This window comes from Passer montanus, unplaced genomic scaffold (assembly GCF_014805655.1).
Source record: "Passer montanus isolate IOZ18808 unplaced genomic scaffold, ASM1480565v1 scaffold21, whole genome shotgun sequence".
Lineage (NCBI taxonomy): Eukaryota > Metazoa > Chordata > Aves > Passeriformes > Passeridae > Passer > Passer montanus.
The window spans coordinates 5,219,907-5,239,894 of record NW_024366703.1 but is presented as its reverse complement, the minus strand read 5'-3'; the positions used below and the strand labels follow the sequence as shown (position 1 = coordinate 5,239,894).

The following is a 19,988-nucleotide window of genomic DNA, read 5'->3' as shown; positions in this document are numbered from 1 at the left end:
AAAACCCCAAAAGGGTGGCTTGCAGTTAATGCTGAAAATCTACCCTAGAAGTTACTAGTCGGATCACAAAATACTATTGATAATGCTCCAAAGCCACCGAGTGCCATGCATGACAGAGAAGTACAAGTAGAATACAAACGTGCTCGTTGACCTGGATGATGAAGTGTCTTTGACTACTGATCAAACCTTTGCTTCAGGTCATGTTCACAGCACTATCTGAGGTGTCTGAAGCCAGCTAACCGCATGGACCCTTCCCAGTAGCAGTGGCTGGGCTGTCCTGTCTCTTGGTCTACGCTGACCCTTGCCCAAGTCCCGAAGCTCCTTTGCCACAGAGCCATAGGTGCGAACAGCACTTAGCACACGTGCTTCTCTAGAGCGGCAGCAAAGGTGGCTGTTTTCCAAACTAGATCCCCGACCCACACAATTTTTTCCAGCTCCCGATTTCCTGCCCTGTGCCCGGGCTGGCCGCGCCTCTTCGGTCTGCGGCGCGTCCTTGGCGCATCCGTCCGGTCTGCCCCAGGGCGCGGAGCCCCGCCGGGGGCTGCCAGGGGCACGGAGCGCAGGTAGCGGCGCTCGGGGCGCCCTCGGAGCGGAGCCGGCCGCAGCGAGAGAGGCGGGGCGGGGTGGGCGCGGGAGGCGTGGAGGGGCCCGCGGAGCGGCGCGGACGGGCGCGTGCCATGCGCGGCGCGGCAGCCGGCGGCTCCCGCTCGCTGGCTCAGCATGCGCGGGCTGTGCCCCCGCCTCTGCCTGCTGGCCGCCGCGCTGGGGCTCTGCGGGGGCAGCAGGAACTGCCCCGACCTCATCGTGGACCGCTGCCTCTGCGCCGCCGAGCGCGCCAAGGGGCCCGGCCGCCCGGCCCTGCGCATCAAAGTGGTCTGCACCGGCGGAGACTTGGTGGAAACTTTGCAGCCCGCCGTGCTGCCCAACCGCACCGTGTCCCTGTGAGTACGGCCCGCGGGCAGCGCGCACCTGGCGCGGGCGGGGGGTGCCCCGGGGAGAGGGGCTCGAGGGGACCGCGCAGAGCCGCTCCGTGCCCGCTGCAGCCCTGACCCTGCTTTGAACAAGTCTGTGAGAGTTTGGGGGGGTTTGTTTGTTTATTTATTTATTTATCGGTGTTCAGCTGGGGAACTCCTGCTGGCGCTCGGGTGGCAGAGGGGGAGCCGGGCTTTCCCTGGTGTACATTGCGCGCTGCTGCGGGCGGCGGCTTGGGAAGTGTCAGTGGCAGCAGGACTGATGGAGCTCTCCGGTGATCCTCTCCGCCAGCAACGGGACGGGCTCGCACGGTCCGGGCAATAAATGAATGGTGTCGGGAATGCTGAACTGCCTCCTGGAGTGCTGTGTCATTAACTGGTTTTCCCTTTCTCTCTCGTCTCCTCCAAATAAAGTTTGGAATTTGATGTCTCCTTTTTTAAGATGAGTTTCTGTACAACGGTAGGAAACTCTCAAATCTCCAATATCGTTCAGAGTTGTCTGGTAGTTCAAAATGACTCGAGGTATGGTGTTTGGGTTTTTGGGTTTTTTTAAACTAGGAATTAGGTTATGATACTTTGTTGCCTGTTGCACATAGCTAAACTTGAATAAATAGTATCTTATAATTAAGGTGGTAGAACTTTCTGTGATTGTACCCTCAAGTACAGCTGAAAGTAATGTCCCTGTAATGTACCCAAGCAGTAATAGCTCTGTGACATTTACCCTTTAGATCATACACATATCAACAGATCTTTTACTGTTGAATTTAGTTCTGTTCCTGCTATGAACATCTCCACTGTTCAGTGCATTTTCTTTAAGTCAACACTTTCAGGAGGCAACTGGTAAAGATAGTAATTCATAACATCTGGGGAGCTTGTGCCTGTAAATGTACAGATGTGCTGTGTATGCTCCAGTTCAGTTTTAGCTATAACTGTTGAGTGACTTGATGCTGATTATCTGTATGCTGATTATTTATTTAGGAAACTTCTGCTTCTATACAAGAGACAATAATTGCACTTCCTCCTAAATTTTAATAGGCTGGTTTAGAATATGACATTACTTACCAACACAAGCTTTAACCTTAGTGATAAATTCACTTCTACTTCTTTAGTTTGTGTAACTGGCTATGTAGTTAGAGGTGAAACTCACCAGAATTATAAAATGTCGACATATTGGGGAGGCAGGAACTATTTTTTCCTCTTGAATAAAGAGCTATAGAAACTCTCACACTCAGCATGTCTGCAAAGGTTTTTCTTCTTAAACATTGACTCTCAGAGTCTTATTTAGGTTTTTAAGAAACTTTTGCTGAGGTAAGTACCAGTCAACGAATCCAGCTGACCATGAGATAAACAGAAGTATGTATTCACTGCAGTGAAAAGAAATTGAATTGGAAACAGAAGTGAGAAAAGATGAACAGGGGAGGTGGTGTGTTTGAAGTGGTAGGTGGGAGGATTTGCTTGCTTATACATAAGATTTAAGGCACCAGTAGCAAACTTGATCCTATCAACCTAAACACATTCATTTCAGGTAACACTTGCTCAAAACTCATTAGAAAGGCACTGTGCTAGTTTTTTTAAACTTAGTTGCATATAACTCTTGACCTGAGAGCTGATTAATTTGCCCTAGTTGATATAAAAGATACAGTTTATGTTTTATGTTTTTTTTTTATTTCATATGGACAAGTATAGTGCTATGTATCACATAAACAGGTCCCTTTTCCTCTTACAGTCTCTCATCTCATTTTTGAGAATTTTTCTTCTTTCCTGGAAGTAAATTTAAGGCTAAATATTGAAGGTAAAAAAGAAAAAAAAAATTAAAATCTGTATTAGGAGTTTTCAGTAGCTAGAACATACAGGTGGAAATTTGATTGAATATGTCAAAGATTTTCCAGGTGAAACTGGTTTTTATGAATTAAGTTACACTTGTGGGATTTGGCCAGCTGTAGAAAATAATGATAATGAGCTCAAGTATTAGTGCTCTTACATTTGTTTATGTAGCTGAATAAGAGATGCAGGCAAAAGAGAATATTCTGCTGGATGCTGACTGCTTCCATTCAGTTTTATGGGCCCACAGAGAGAAGGAGAGCTTTAACATATGGAACATAACCTTTTGGATTGCTTTAACAATTAAGAAATATAGAGGTGAGTAAAAGAATATACATTCAGATGCAAAAATACTGTAATGAAACAATGTAATAAACATTTTGTGGGGCTTGGGGCAGATTATTCATTATATAGGGATGCTGTTTCCCTAGTGTATGATCTTTTGGAAGGCAAGATCAATGCCAAACTGGTAACTGCTCTGTGGAGATGGAAGAGAATTTCCTCTACTTTCTTTCTTAAGCCATTCAGATGTGTAACATCTCATTTACATGCTCAGTAATGGTACTTATCAGCAAATTTAGAAGTTATGATTTGGTAGCTCAATTAGGTTCTTTCACCTAAGTGACCATGGGTCTTGTCATAGTTTGGGCTCTGTGGTGTATATGAACTGAACTATTGCAACTAGGAATACTTCTGACAGTCACTCACAGTGACTACAAACTAGTGTGAATCACTGAAGAAATTCTTATTCTTGACATGTTTGGACCAATTATTTTCAGATTATGAGGTGGGGAAGCCTGCAGAGTTTCTTTGAAATCATATGAACACTAGAGCTATTCAGTACTGTCTAAATGCTCCTGATGATAATCACACTAGAAATAAAATCAAAATATAAGCTGATAAAGCACCTATTCTCTCCTCTTTATTTCATATTAAAACCCAAACCAAACAAAAAACCTCCTTGTTCTGGACTCTTTTTCACTGTCTTTATTTGGTATTTTACTGCTTTGGAAATGGGATTCATGAGCTTGATGTGGATCAAAAGTAAAACCAGCTGTAGCTTCACAAAGTATTTGCACGTATCTTGTTAAAAGCAATTCTAGTCCTTATGGATTTGCAACATGCATCTCTTGCTTTGTATTTGGGACAGGATGGAGAAAGGGAATTACCTTTATTTTTTTTTTATCTTCCATGAAGAATACAGCTGTTGAATCACTAATTTATAGGATCTTCTCTCACCATTTCAGTCTCAGTAGGCACTGAAGTGTAGACCCAACAAGGAGGAGTCATATCACTTCAGGATAATGTAGTTTTCTCATTTTAGACTCTGTGGTTGAATACTTGGGAATTCTTGCAGGAAACCAATATTTTACATTTTTAAAATCAGTGTGATTGGGTTGTTAAAATGTAACTCTAGGGAATGAGACTATTTGCAATCTTCCATCTCTTCTATGTTGACAGAAAAATGAGTTGTAAATTTTTGACTGAGTTGCTGAAATTTGGGCTATGTGGAGAAGTTGTTTTGCTGCTTTTTACAATGTGAAACTTCTGCAGTTTGAAGTTTTTGGGAATTAGGAGATTGGATTCTTTACTGCACAGTATATTGGTAGGTTACTTACAAACTTTTTCATGTCAGGTGGTGTTAAAAACTTTATGCTTTTAGTGTTGGAAGTTCTCAGTTCAATACTTATAACTCGGTATCACTGGGCAGAATATACTTTGAAGTTATAAATGCCATCAGTTTCTGATAGTAGCATCACTTTTTTTTTTCCCTCCCTCAATTCAAAGGAAGTCTAAGTTGTATACCAATGGTTGATATTTTTACAAATTTTACCCACAGAGACACTAATTGAAAATTGTAGTTTTAAGCTGTCCTAATACAAATGGAGAAAATTTATGGTAGTGTATGGCTTATATAAATTCTTTATCATATAGGATTCTTCATACTTTTTATGTCTATGCATTTCTTCTGACTTTGAATTGGAGGTTGTCTCAAATTCCTTGGGTTCTCAATTTCAGAGTAAGGCTACATGACTCCAATGGTAATCCATAGCCATAATATGTATAAAGGGTGTTCATCTTGAAAGCACTTCACAAACATTAAATACTCTTCTGAAAGCAGCATCGCCACACTTTTCTCTGTCCCAAAATTACTTTTATGTCACATTCATTTATATCGTGCCCACCGGAATTTTTTCAGAGTTATTACTGTGTTTTTTTCATGTCTGCTCTGATCTTTTGCATGACTATATTCAGTTTAGGCTACATCAATATGATTTATTTGATATAAGCATCTTGTTTTAAAAATAGATCACAAAAATGTTATGTCCCAAAGAGTTCAGCGCTTAAGCTAGCCAAAGCAAACAAAGAGTTGAAGAAAGACTGTACAAAATATATTATTCAGTAGTTTTATTTCCATGTCCTGAAACACACATGTTCTTCTTTATTGATTTGCGACCTAACATAGCATTACTAATTTGTAAATAAGAGCATTATTAAAGAAGGTAGGGTCATTCTTGCTATAAAGGTTTTTGCAAACGTTTTCACCTTGGTTAGCTTACTGTGTTCACTCAAAGTGGCAGGGAAAAAAGAAAAAGAAACAGGTTTCCTGCTTCATTATTTATATGTGTATACATATTTATACATGCTGTCTCTGAAACTCTTAAATAAAGAAAAAGAAAAAAAAAAACAGTTTGTGGAAGAAACTCCTAATAGGGAAGCCTACATAAAATACACCAAAGACTTGGAAGGCCTGGGACAGACAGTTGGGGACAGCATATTATGGAGAAGATAAAGGTTCTAGTGATGAAAAGTCTTCAAATATTGCTCAAATGTTAGTCTAATCTTCCTTGATAATACATTTTATGTATTAATCTAGAGTGGCCATATAATATTTTATTTTCTTTTTGTTTTTTTCTGACAAAGATATACCTGCACTTGAAAAATACTAGTAGTGTGACCACTTCCAACACTTCCAAATGGTGACTTTTTTGGCTGAAACTGATGCATTTGGTATCACTGGAAATGGTAACCCAGGAGGAGCGTGAAAAAAATTCTGCTATGGAAAATAGAACTCTCATAGCAAATAATGTTCAAAATACAATAAATGCTACTTTAATAGTTACCATATACCATAACTTTTTAAAAGTATATGAGTCATCCTGAAGTTTCTTTCTCTATTATTATTAAACTGTAAAGGCAATGAGTTAAAACAGTGCCATATATCATCCTGGTGCTTTTACGTCCTCGAGTGTAACTTTTTTTGAGGAAAGCAGTTTGTGTAAGAGGATGGGATAAGAATATCTGGAAACAAATAAAATTATTTCACAGTATTGAACAGTTCATTAATTTGGTAGTTTAATGTAGAAATCAAGTCCTATTTTTGTTACATACTAGGAAATTTGCAGTATTGTGAAAGATCACAATAGTTTCTAGTTTCATTCTAGAGGTAAAAATAAACTGGTGAGGATAGCCGGGGTAGAGCAATGCATGTGGGGAGGGAGTTTTATCATGTGAGTATATTATCTGATACCTATTGAGAAGTTCTAAATGAAGCTGAGGTTTTATGATACAGTATAATCTGTCAGTTGTCTGGCTGCTGACCTTGTTTGCCTTAAACAGGAAGAGATTTTGTATGTCTTATTTGCTTTCTTATCTTTTTTTTTCCTATATGTTCACCTAATATTAATAAAATCTCTTTAATTTTATTGATCTAAAGATAGGTGCTACAGAAATTAGTTTCTGAAGTGTATGTATTTGCATCTCTTGCAGTGAGTTGGTGCCAGGGAGAAGGTGATTTGTGTATATGGAATCTGCCTTTATATGAAACTGTATGAATTGCTGGCCCTTGGGACCAAAGTACTGTCATCCCTTAAAATGGATTGTTCTTAAAAGATTTGAAAATGTGATGCCTTTTTAAAAGTTTTTGTTTTGTTTTAAGGCATTCTGGAACATTTCTCAAAGTATATTTTTCTTTCCTTGTCCCCTTCTAAATATCCTGACAGTATAATAAAATACAAGGTGAGGTGAAGAGTACACAGTGGTGAACTGGTTAGGAGAGAGGTGAAAGTGGGAAGGTCCAGAAGGAAGGGACCCAGCAGTATTATTAAAGAAACTCCAAATGTTTAGAATTTTATATATGTTGTCCTTTTTCTGCATCCTCAGTGTTTTAAAATCACAAATATTTAAGTGATAGATGCTTTATAGCAACAGAATCACATTAACCCCTGTGATGCTAGAAGCCCATTTATTACTTTGCTGTTAAAACAGACCCAGAAAATTTCTGGGCAGAAATAGCCAAAGAAAAACAATGTTTTTGTGAAAAGTTTCTCCCTATTTGAGACCCTCTGTCTTCACAAATTTTGCCACTATTGGATTCAGCCATGTTCCAGCTTATCCATCCCTACTTTCCTCACTGATGTCTTTTGCCTTGTTTTTGTGATACAGAGCTGACATAACTCTGAAAGTTAAAGGGCAGAGCACCTTTACCAAGGCAGAACTTGTGCTCTAGCAGCCAATAGGAAACACACATTTGTATATCTGCACCTTACACCCTTTGTTCATGCAGATCAGAGAGCCAGTGCTTTCACCAGCTTGGTTTTCACTACTCAATAATATTGATGCATGTTTTCAAAAATTGCTATTTATGCTATTTGATTTAGATTTTTGTGGAAAAATAGCCTACTGATTCTAAGCTTCCTCCCCTTCCATGTTTCTAATGGAATATCCAAAACCTCACAGCAATACAAGCATAAAAACCATGAAAAGTTTGACTATGTACTTATCCAGTCAACTGTGATTATTTTCTATCAGTTAAAAGTTTGCTGTCTAGTTCTAGACTTGTCAAATATAATTTGGCTAAAACCTCTGAATTATCTATAATATTAACATTTTTTCCTCTACTTTAGCAATTATGTAATACAGGGAACACAGTTTAGGCTTTGTTCTTATTCTTGTGGCAACATGCCATTCTTCACCCTTCTCTTAAAATCAGTTCCAACTGTGTTTTCATGCCTGGGACTGATTTGAGGCTATTCTGAAGTTATGGTTAGTCATGAAAGCTCCGGTTTTGCAATTTCTGTTACAGTCTTGCAGAGTTGTTGACAGTTTCTTTTCTGTACTTAGTTGGATATCATCTTATCTGAACAGCAGTTTGTCAAATGCATAAACAGTTCTGCCAATAACACAAGCACACAGAGGTTTATGGGTGTTATGCTCACAGACCTGTAAGTCTGCAAAAACCTGAGATTGATTCCTAGATCATATTGAATCTGGATTTGTTGATAGCTGTGCATAAATAAGCAAATTATTTTAAACTTGTATTTAAGCTTGCCTTTGCTATTTATGAAAACTTACGAGGAAGGAAGGACACTGGTCTGTGTTTGCAGCATTTCTTCTGTAGGCTTGGTACAACACACAATAAGATTTAATGGATTTTCTATGTTATTAAGGTATCATTATGGCTTTCAAGTAACCTGGAAAGTCAAGGTCTCTAAATTATGAACATTTATGATTCTCCTTGTTTATTGAAGAATTAATAGCAATGAAGATGATGTCTCTTCATAAAACCTTTATCTTTATGTTATGAGATTGCCTGTCCCAGAGAACTCATATTTTATAATCAAAAGTATTAATTACAAGAGTAAAGGATTTATGTGTACTATGATTTGAGAAAAGAACAGACTGCATCACAGAATGGAAAATAAGGTTAAAACTAGTAATAACAAAATCAAGCCTGGAAAATGTGAAGAAAAACATAATGGAAGAATTGAACATAACATTATTGTATATTCATAGTTCCCTGGCAACGTTTGTGTTTATATTTGCATTAGAAATTAATGTGCATGGTACCAATTTCTTTGAGAGAGGAGGGGTGGAAGGAGATCATAATCTGATGGTGAGCAATTTTATTACCAGATTAGTTTCCATAGAATTTTCACAGGAAGTATACTGAAGTGTCAGGTAAGATTTCTCTGGTGAAATGTGCTGGCACAATCTGGCACAACTTGAAAGCAACAAGCTTTTAAGAGAGAGGGAGAAGCAAAACAAAAGTATTATCAATTCTGAGGAATAAAATTTGCCAGGACTCCTAACTCCTGTGAAAGCCTAACGCATGAATTTTTATATATTAATGTGTGTCCTATCTGGGGAACTTTTCACTGCTAAGAAAAATTCTTAGTTTTTGTTTTCCATGGTCTATCCTTTTCACTTTGTCCCATCTGTTGCATTCCCAGAATCTTTCAATTCTGCACTTTCCTTTTTAACTCCTGTTATTGTTGATACTTCTGCATGGTTTTTCTTCTCATCTGCATCTTGTTTATGTTCACTGATTATATGAATTGCAGATTGCCAGTGCATTTCTAAAAAAGTAAAGAACCCATCTCCCTCCTCATCAGCTCTGCTCTTGGTCCTCTGCTGTGCTGCATTTCTGTGCCAGTCTCTGCAATTTCTGTGCCGTGTGCTGCAGCCTCTGCTTTCAGCTCACGGTCTCCACCACTTCTTTAGTCTTGCATGACTTCCCAGTTTCTTTTGCTTTTCTAAAACCCTCTATTACATCTTCTCTCATCACCTTTGATCCTTGACTCATTTTACCCTTCTCTTCTGAACTCCTTGAGTGGAACTGAAATAAGTGAGGACGTGGGTCCTTAGAGAGATCTGAATTAAGTCCTGGAGTTCAGCCGTGCCTGGAATTGGGGCCAGGCAGATGGAGTTGATCCTATTAGACAACTTAGAAACAAGAAAAATCTTTTTATCTCTAACTCTCCCTTCTTAGATCTTTTCATTAAAACTGCAGCTAGTGGAGTAGAGAGGTCTGAATGTGGTTGTGTCAAGCAGTGATTCTATATTGACCCACCATAGCTGCCACTGCTGATCAGAGGGAGCAGCCACAATGATCAAAGTTGTTTTCCATCCTCAGCATTGCATATTGTTTAGAAGGGAAAAGTCTAATTTCCAGTTTCCCCTACATCTTTGTGGCAACATTCAAACAGCATTGCAACTGCCCACGAAAAACTCTGAAATGTGTGTAACACAAATAATTATAGTGGTAAAGATGAAATCTTAATGTTTGCTGTTACTCTCCATGCAGTTCTTGAGCCATAAAACTGAAGTTTACATTAGCAAATCTAAGTTTAAGGGGCTGTATCCATTTATTCTGTGACACAGCTAGCATTATTCCCATCGTTATCATAAATCTTTATCTTAAATTAGATCAGGTTAATGAACTGTTCTCTGCTATGGCTGAGAAATACGGCTATTTGTCAGCTCAGGTAACAGTTGACAAATATGTGCAAATTTTGGAAAAGACATGTTTTTATATCCATACTGCACAGGGGATGCAGGAAAGGAAGCAGTAAAAATGCATAAATGGGAACCTGCTCTCCACTGGAATAAAACGTGTTAATCTCTCAGTAATTGATGTCATCATTATAAGGCTTTTTTATTGGGAAGGCATTCATGAATTCTGATGTACCAACATTTTCATCATTAGACTTTTGTTTTACTGAGTCCCTGATGCAGTCACACAGCATCTCACCTATAGCAAGGTGGTAGAGGGAGAATGGCAGAATTTGGTCACATTATGCTTCAAGTAACTCTTCAAAGTACAGTATCACAACTTTTAAAGGAATTTGGATTACATGGTGCTTAGAAAACACTGTCATGCTCTGGGAGCTATGACACCAGATATTCAGGTAGCTGTTAAACTGCTGGTGCATGTGAGAATAATATCTGAGGTTTGTTTCTTTATCCCTCCCTGTTTGGTAAACAATAGGCTCTTGGAAAGTAAATCTGCTCTTTGCCTGGGCTGTTCCATGTAAGGGTCTTGTGGAGGGAAGGTCAATACTTCTTTCCTCTGATGTTGGGAGGTTGGTAAGAATATTAAGTCTGTGCAGGGGGAGCAGTAAGACATCAGTTGTGCTTTTACGGGTTCTTTTTCTGTGAATCAATCTTTCCTTTCCTTTCTTTAGTACTAGTGCTGGTAGGGTTGCATAAAGGTTTTAGGGTTTGAGGACCTGTTTTTGTGAACCCCAAGTATACCTGAGGAAGAACAGAAGAGGACATTTGAGATATGAACACCGTGAAGTGACTTGATGTCAATCGTAGATGTTTGGTGTTTATGTCTTAATTTGTACAAAACTAATGTCAGCTGTTGTTAAATTAAAAGTTACCTGGCATAGTTGTATATTTGCTAGTCCTTATGGAGCTCTAGCAGATATTCTGGTTCTGATGTCTTTGCTTCTTTTTCCATTTAAAATAAAGAGATTTGCAGAAAAAGAGAAAGTAAGTTTCTAACACTTTCCTTTGTCTTTCCCTTCTATAATAAAAGGGTGAAAAAGAAAATTCCTAAGACTTAAAATGTGGGGGAAAAAACATATTTTATAATTTATTGTTGTACTATTCATAATTCTCTTCCCTTTCTGCACAATTAAAAGCTGTAAATAACAATATAAAGAGTCAGCAATATAGACTGATGAAGCAAAAAAATAACCCTGAGCTAAATAAATGTAATAAATTATAATCTTCTGCATTTAGAGTAAATGAAGTTACTGCTGTAAAGTACTTCATGATTATTGATTATCATTATAAATATGTTTCTGATAAACTGTTATTTTAAAAACAATTCTGATTAACTAATTTGTGCCTATATTTAATAACAAGTCTATTAGTGAATTGATGTATGAAATGACCTTCATAACGGCTTTGCACAGTTGAACATTAACTTGCTGACTAGGACAACATCTCTTTTTTAAATAAGTAATACAGCAGTATTGTTAATTGGATGAAATTGCTTCATATGAAAATACCCTCCATATATTTTCATATATTTTTAATAAGACCAAGGGAGTTTGTTGCCTGACTCTCTGTGTAATTAAATGCAGTTTGAGTTTTTGTTTTCTGTAGTTACCTTTGAAGAACTCGGGTCAACTATTTTGGTGTTGTTATTGTGACTGCTTTACAAATTGAATACTTGGTTACTAAGCTGTTTGGTAATGAAGAGGGATTAGATGCCAAGCTTTAGTTAGGAAAAGATTAGAGCAAATAATTTTTTAATGCTAGCTTTCCAAAGTACTTCTTTAGCTGAAGCAGACTGATTGTTTTAACAAATAAAATCCCTCAAGTAATCATTTATTTAATAGCACTTAAGTCAAGTGGGTTTGGGTTTTTTTATTCTAAAAGTTTCTGTCAAAATGGTGGCACTGAATTACATGTTGAGCCAGTCAGTCATTCCATATGATTAGTTAATCTGTTAGCCTTTTTGGTTGGGTTTCTGTCAAAATGGTGGCACTGAATTACATGTTGAGCCAGTCATTCCATATGATTAGTTAATCTATTAGCCTTTTTGGTTGGCTGGTGTTTCCTTTTGAAATGGGAATAGGTAACAAAGCTTTGGAAGACGCTTTAGTGGGATGAACTGTGGCAGCTGAGTGTCCTGTCTGTTTTCACTTGATGCTTTGCTGTTTTGTGTGAATTGTCTATTGATAATGCTGTTCTCGAATAAGGGAAGATATGACAAATGGACTTTAAAAATGTTTATGGTTACACAGCTTTTCATTTTCTCCAGTCTGGACCATTAATAAAAATACATTGGCTCTCCTGGACCAGGCTGAAGAGCCACGGATTATCCCAGTATCTTGTCTCCAGACTAAAAATTTTTCAAGTAGGTGCCTACAGTAGAGTAACACTGTGATATTTTCACAAGGATCTTGTCATCTGCATCACAGCTCAGAGCTGTAGTTCCTGTGCATTTGATTTACCAAAATGGATTGGTTTTGCACAGACTGATCCAGCCCCTTGCAGATCCCATGAGAGTTCCCTGCATTTGGAGCATCCCATGACAAGAAGTACCACAGCTCAACTGCCTGCTGGCAAGGAACCATCCTGCTTTTGTTTATTTCCAAATTCCAGTTTGTTTCAGTCAGAGCTGATATGATTCTCAAACCTGGGAGAATGGATCAGGTCTGGTCTTCAGCAGGGGACTTTGTATCTCTCTGCTTTTCTCTTATTTTCTGTTAGTCACTCTCAGTAAGCGGAAAGGTAAAGAGGTGATGAAATGTCGCAATGTAATTAAAGTTAGTTTGTTCTACTAATAGTATGCTGTCTTCTGTTTTCAGCAGTGTGAAGAGAGAGCAGTGATAAAACTTCTTTTAATAACAAAATCATTATATTTAACTCAATCCGTGGGAAAATGTGTTGGTCTTCTAGGAAAAAATAAAAGAAGCTTTATTCCTGCTTTTAAAATTTTGGATTAAGGAAAAATGAATAAAAGTTCAAAGTCAGCTTTTTCATTGGTTGGCCTAGTTTTCTTGTGTCAGATTGATAGATTTTCCTGTTTCCCTCTGTATTCCTGAACAATAAGAGCATCTTCAATTTTCCTTGTGTGTTGAGGCCAGTATTTTGTGCTTTGTTTAGTTGGCACTGCAGAAAGTGGAGATGGTCTGGCCAAGAAAAAATCTGCTAAATTGCAATAACAGCATGCCAGTGAAAAAAGGTTTTGGAGGAGGTAAATGCCTTCAAAAGGTGTAGAGTGCTGGTCATTGGTCCTTTCTAATTTCATTTTTCAGCTGTTAAAAAAAGTTTCTTTTGTTATTGAGGCTGGCACTATATTTGTTCAGAAAGACTGCAGCATGACTCTGCTGATTGATAACACTGAGTTATGCTTCACTTTTGTCTTTCACTGTATTTATAGTTATTATATACTGAAAGAAGTTGAGTAGATTTTGTTATTTACTGGATATGGGCCACAACATTATTTTTCTGAGACTGGAAGAAAATAAATAAAACTGGAAGAGGAAAAATTTGATTTTGAGCCTGAATTTTTTGACTGGGGGAAACAAAGGTAAAAACATTGATGATTTTATTTTATTTGGGGTTGTACTTCTCAGCCGGTCTAGAAGTCCCTCTGTAATGCTCCCTCCTTGGGGTAGTCTCCCCCCATTATTTCTGTGGGACATGCATGAAGCTGATTCTCTCTGAACATCTGGCCATGGAACTTATGATTCATCCCTGTCTCTGGGCTTTTACCCTTTATTTTTTTCTTTGTTATGGACAATTTTTTCTGATTTTGTGCCATACTGCTGACTGTCGTGGCTGTGCTTTTTTGGAAAGAGGGTGTTTTGGGATTGTTTTTCAACTTGTAAATGATGGGAGCCACCTTCCAGTAACTGAGGAGTAGGCGAGTCCCCTCCTTGAGCCTTCAGCAGGAAAGCCTGAGCCAGTTTTGACTATTCAGGGTGCCTGTTGTCTGCCAGATTAACCCTGAAAAACGAGATGTTTAGGGACAGATTTATCACATGCTTACACCCCATCAACTGAGTGCTTTTTACAGCAGGGCAAAATGGTTAAAATTTAGATAATTTCCCCCGTGTATCAGTCTGCCTGCATGGTTTGGAGATTTACAGACTGCACAGAGGACATCCTGCCCAGTTGTCAGAGGCAGATCTCTTCTGCCAAGGTCTTTGTACAGGTCTGGAGAAATGTGCCTGTTGTGGGCAGTGAGTCAGAGTTGAAGGCTGTCCTGCAGCAGTGGAGGATGCTGTGGGGTCCTGATGGGTTCCCCAGCCCTGAGTATTTATAGGGGATTTTGTGCTCACTTTGAGCTTGCAATGTTGTGTTAAAGTAATATTTTTTGTCTGTTTTTGTGTTTTATTTAATAGCAATTACTCTGCAGAAAAAAAACATACAGATCACTGAACAAGTAATATTTTATTAAGGTTAGTTTTCCAGTGTTTAAATTAATGGGGGTAAAAAATATTAGTTGATGACTTGAACTTATGAATATTCCATTAACTGTCCAAGTCTTTTCCTCCTCTGCTTTTCTGTGATTAAGTGATCAGAAAGAAGCATCCTATAAAATCCAGATTAAATTCAGCATTGATAAATATTAAGTGAAAAGGGGTATTTGGAACATTTAAACTTTTCCTACACTTTGATTGGCTGTGAACGAGGCACTTCTTAGCTGCAGGAGTGATGCTCTGGAGGCAGGATACACCCTGTGAAGAGGAAAACTCAGAGTAGTCAACATGCATGACAGAATAAAACATCTTGTTCCTGCTGTATAAGCCCAATGGAGCACCTGCATCTTGGACCTTGTTTGTGACTCAGCTCTGATTCTTCCATCTCAAAATGGCATAACAGGACAAAGAAAGGTATAGAAATATGCAGAGTTGTGAGAAAGCTTGTGTGTGAGGAATGATGAATAACTGAGGGATTTTTACCCTGAAAACCTCCAAAGTGTGTTAAAAGTAAATAGGGAGCATTTTTCACTGTTTTCCATATTATGGGACTAAAGAGGCAACAAATTATTGAAGTTTCATAAGAAATTAAAAGTAGGTTAGCTGCAGTGCTTCTTGCTGTGGTTTTTGTATTCACATGTCTTCTCTTGACCACTGTCAGAGACAGGACAGTGTTACAAGGATTCCTTCTGAGCTGCTCCTGATGGCTTGCTGCTGTATTTATGCCTGATCCAGATGGAACACCCCAAGTTCTCAGGTCAGGTGAAATGATTTCAGCCTGGGGTAGCTTTGTGGAGTTACACGGATCACTTGGCAAGCTGGACTCAATAGATCAGCATTCATTTTTACGTGGCCAAGAACGTTGTCATACATCCAGAATAAAGAAAATAGTTTGCACTTGCATGTTCCAGAAAACAATTCCAAAATTGTGTCACTGAAAAGCAGTTAATTATAATGGTGCATAATCAGTTAAACATCTGTTCCTGGTGTGATAGTACTAAAAGTGCAGTGATAACATCATCTTGGATCCAAAAGTGAGGAATAAAAAGCAGAATTAAGGAGTGTTACTTTTGTTTGCTGCTACCAAGAAAAAGATGACCAGAAAAAGGAGTTACATTTTAGTTTCAAGCATGATTGAAGAACTACAGATCTGTGCTGTATTCTTAAATGTGTTCTCATAAATCTGTTTTACTTGTTTGAGGTTAAGAGGTTGTGTGATAATTTCTCTGATCATCAGAAAGAAAAAAATGTCTGATGTCAAAGATATTTTAATTTGGGAAATAATAAGATACAGTTATTGAGAACTGAAACCAAATGAATTCGGAATAAGAATGCAAATGAAAATCTGCATGAGAGTAATTACCTTTGGAAGACATAGGAACTGTAATGGAAACTTTTTACCTTCTTAAATTAAGACTGAATATTGTAAAACCTCAACAAGTTAGTGGTTTGACATGTTTATTACTGGGAGGGGTTCTTGGCTTTGTCTCTTCTGGGCATTAAAATAAATGACCTGGTGAAAATCTACTTCTAGTATGTATTCACATGTACTTGTGTGAATACTCCAAACTTATGATTTCAGTGGTTTTTGGTATAGAAATAGCAAGAGAATTTGTGCAATGTTTCTTTCTGTATGGTGGAAGCTGCCAGTCTAGTGTAGCACTTGTAAACATGTGACTCATTGTTTCTAATACAGAAGTAGAATCCTGCTAGTATCAAAATAGTGTTGTTGACTGTACAGTAGTACACTGTGTATTTGGAAGTACTCAACACTGGATAGTTTCCAAGTGTCTTTTGGCTTGACACTGGCAAACGTATTCACCAGGTGTACTTCATCTGTGAATAGTTCTGCTTTGATTTCTGCCAAATACTCTGGCTCTAATTTAACTCTTGAGATGTCAAACCTAGTGATTTTAATGGTGTTTTTTATTTTTTGATGGTGCACAACTAATTCAGTTTCTCCATTAAATTTGATCCTTGCCACTTTACCTAAAACATTCTGACCACAAAAAAGATATTAGCACAAGAAGTTACAGTTTAAGATAATCGCTGTGTCTGCATTCTTCTGTAATGAACTGTATTTCTGCTTTCCCTGTCTGCTGCTGCCATTAGGTTTTTTTTTTTTAATTGAGGTTGTTGGTAAAGGGGATTCTACTAAAACCCAGAATAGCTCTAAGTCAGTGTATAGCAGCTTTATTGCAGAGATGAAAGTCATGAAGAGCTTTGTGATTTGAATGTTACCATCCTTTGATCTTTAAGTTACTCATTAAGTTTAATGTTTCAGTAGCTACTGTTTTGAAAGTCTTCTTCTGTACCTTGTATTTTAAATTTAAAAAAAAAGTTATTTCTGTAATTTGGCACTGTGTCTTTCCTGTACTAGGAAATGCGACCTTTTAGCCATATTAAAAAGATTTCCTCTTAGACTTTCTTAGTACTTTTAAAAATAATTTATGCAACAATGAAAGCAGTCTGTTATAATTTATAAACACAGGCTGAAAAAGTTAGTTGTCTGTTTTTTTCATATCACTTTCAATCAAGCTTACAGCTAGTTGGAAAACCTACAGTTACATCACGTGTGTGCAAAATTAGTGTATTTAACTTCCTGAAATGACAACTGTTTAAAAGAACATATAAATTACCCTGAAGATTCACTGGCAAATTCTTATGTAATCTAGAATGATTTTTGTATTATTGATGGATGATCTCTTGTGTAACAGGTATGAATATATGCATTATATTATATCAAAATTCTAATGTCACAGGAGTAATTCAAGGCATTAAAGGAGAAATCTTAATGCTGGCAGTTCTTTAATCACAAATGCTTTCTAGACAATTAAATTACTGCTGTTTCAATTTGTAAAGTAAAAATATAGGGAGGGGGTTTCACAATGCAGCTAGATTTCAGATTTCTGCTGTGTATAACAGCTACTAATAATTTGGAATTAAATAGAGATACGATGCACATGCTGGGGGGAAAGGTTATGTTTAAAAATGAAAAAAATAAAACCTCCACAAAACATTTATAACACTTGAAGCCAGCAAGCTTTTTTCTCCTCTGTAACTTAAAACTGGCTTTCTAAGACAATGTGCAAACCATTATAAAAGTATTCAAGAGCAAAGTCCTTTGCCAGAATTCGGTAGCAGGATCTTGAAATGTTTTTAAGGCATCCATGCTGCAGGCATTAAAGGAGGCTGCTGTTCCCTTCCACTATTCAGAGCTCTTCACTTCATGTGTAGTCTCTCTAGATGCTGTTCTGATTCTCTGCCATTGGTAAAAATTATTGCTGCCACCCATTTCTGCAAACAGGTACCATTTTCACAGGAAAAACTTTTTAAAGTCGCATCAGTTTATGGCACCATTAATGAGGTCTGTATGGAAAGGGCTTATGGTACAGCATGTATGATCAAAGATTGCAAAACTTACTTAATACAGTATGTATTTATACAGCATTTTGATGGAGTATGTGTCCAAATGTTATTGTCAATAAATCTTGACAATAGCCAAGCTGAGAAAATACAAGCTGACAATAGGAGCTGGCACATGAGTAGCAAATGTTATACTTTGGGGATTTCTAATAAAATAAAAGGATATTGAATGACTTAAAACAAGCTTTTTTTGAATTTAATTCTTCCCAGGACACATCAGTTGTATATTTAAGCACTTACATTATGAGCCTGGTGAGAGTGATAGTTGCAGTTTCTGGGATTTTTGTCAAGAACAGAGAGTGCAAAACATGTTCTGTGTTCTTTCAAGGTGACTAAGATCTTACTTTACTTTAATGAATATAGAATGGGAAAACTTGCTCATACCAGTCTGACAGAAATACATCAATAATTCCTTTTGTGCAAGATGATGGCACGGTACTTGATTCATTTTAATCATGTTTGTGAGAGAGATAAATTCCCATTTTCTGTAGTGAGAAATTAGCTCTTTGTAATTGGTTCAGCATCCAAGTCAAGATCCATTTTATAAAAGAATGTTTCTTGCTTTGCTATTTTTAAAGATAATCAAAATACAATTTTTAAGTTTACTGTAAGAAATGTATAGTCTGTGACAGAAATGCAATATTACAGTATTTGCTTTCTGGTTTGAGTACTCTACACAATGTGCACATTGGCTTAATTTTAGCATTTACCAAAACCTGTAGTCTTGTCTAAACCTAAATTTATACTTCTATCTGTAGTATTTGTTGTTCAGAAAGTGTAGTTGAAAGCACATGAAAATTTTGTTTTATTTATGATACAAATGATGGATGTTGTACTTTGATAGCTAACTCTGTAATTTTTGGTTCTGTTAAGACACATGTTGATGGTGTTCATAAATGACATTCAACATTTAGGAACAGTTAAAAATCCTCACAAAACCAAGCACCTTAAGGAGTCAGACTGTTGGTCCTCTAGACAAATATGTCTGATTTCAGTAATTTGAGAAGTACTAATTTAGGTTACAGGATTATTATTTTTGAGATGATAGGGGAAAAAAAAAAAAGAAACAATAGAGGGAGCAGTGGTGATGCATAGCTTGTAGGAAAGCAGTAAACTACTAAATATTGTACAGATTCAGATGACCATTGCCAATAGAGTGGAACACCATCCTTCAGGTAAATACTGGATACCTCTTTAGGTGTCAGAGGTAGGGCTTAATGATAACCTCTATTTCCTTTCAGTCTTACTGCATTTTCACATCTACCTGTCATGTAATTGCCATTTTCTCCCATTACAGTGATACAAAGAAGAATGGTTTTGCTGGGTTTCTTGCATATGCTGTAATGAAAATACCAAAGAATTTATTTTTATGTGTAAGATGTCACAGATAATGTGATCAAATGGCAGCAGCTCCTGATGATAAACAAAAGCATCCCTGCATGTTTTTCCAGGCCTGATTGAATGGTGGGTCTGTGGGGCTTGTGGCAGAGGTGTGAGAGGATGGGGTTTGGTCACTTGTCATGGGTTTTCAATATTTCCAAGGCATTTCACCCAAGTATGGAAGCTCAGTAATCTGTGAATAAATTGATTGGGCTTCTGCTGTGTTTATGGCCTGTATTTTCATCTGACATCCCCTGGGATGAGGGTGACCAGAAGGAAATATTTCCTTTTCCTCATCACAATGTAAAATGCAGAAGCTGCTGTGATGATGTTTGAGGGCAAGAAGGTATGGTGCCTTATGCTGCCTGGAGATTTTGCCTGGGGTAAAGCTGGCTGTTCACCTGGGGTTTCCTGTCAGCCAGCAGGAGGGCAGATGGTGAGCAGGTGCCTGGCTGGACAGGGCATTTGTTCAGGGCTCCAACACAGCCAGCGCTGTGGGACTGTGGGGTGAAGGAGCTGGTGATGAGGAGTGGGTGTCCATCCCAGAGAGGCTTCTGGAGTATTAAATGCTGCTGTAGACTCCTTTTTACATACTTTGGGAATGTATGTTTGTATTTAATTTCAAACTAGCTCTAGTCTGGTCTTGCAGACTGATTGC

General features: G+C 37.9%; 1 protein-coding gene across 1 annotated transcript in view; it reads left to right on the top strand.

The window, feature by feature from the left end:
* The first annotated feature begins 636 nt into the window (after window positions 1–636).
* LOC120502186 (adhesion G protein-coupled receptor A3-like) overlaps window positions 637–19,988 on the top strand; it is a 255,064-nt gene continuing 235,712 nt past the window's right edge. The window contains exon 1 of the mRNA XM_039709368.1: window positions 637–941. Coding sequence (XP_039565302.1) covers window positions 721–941 — 221 coding nt within the window. The 5' untranslated portion in view covers window positions 637–720. The remainder of the gene's footprint in view (window positions 942–19,988) is intronic.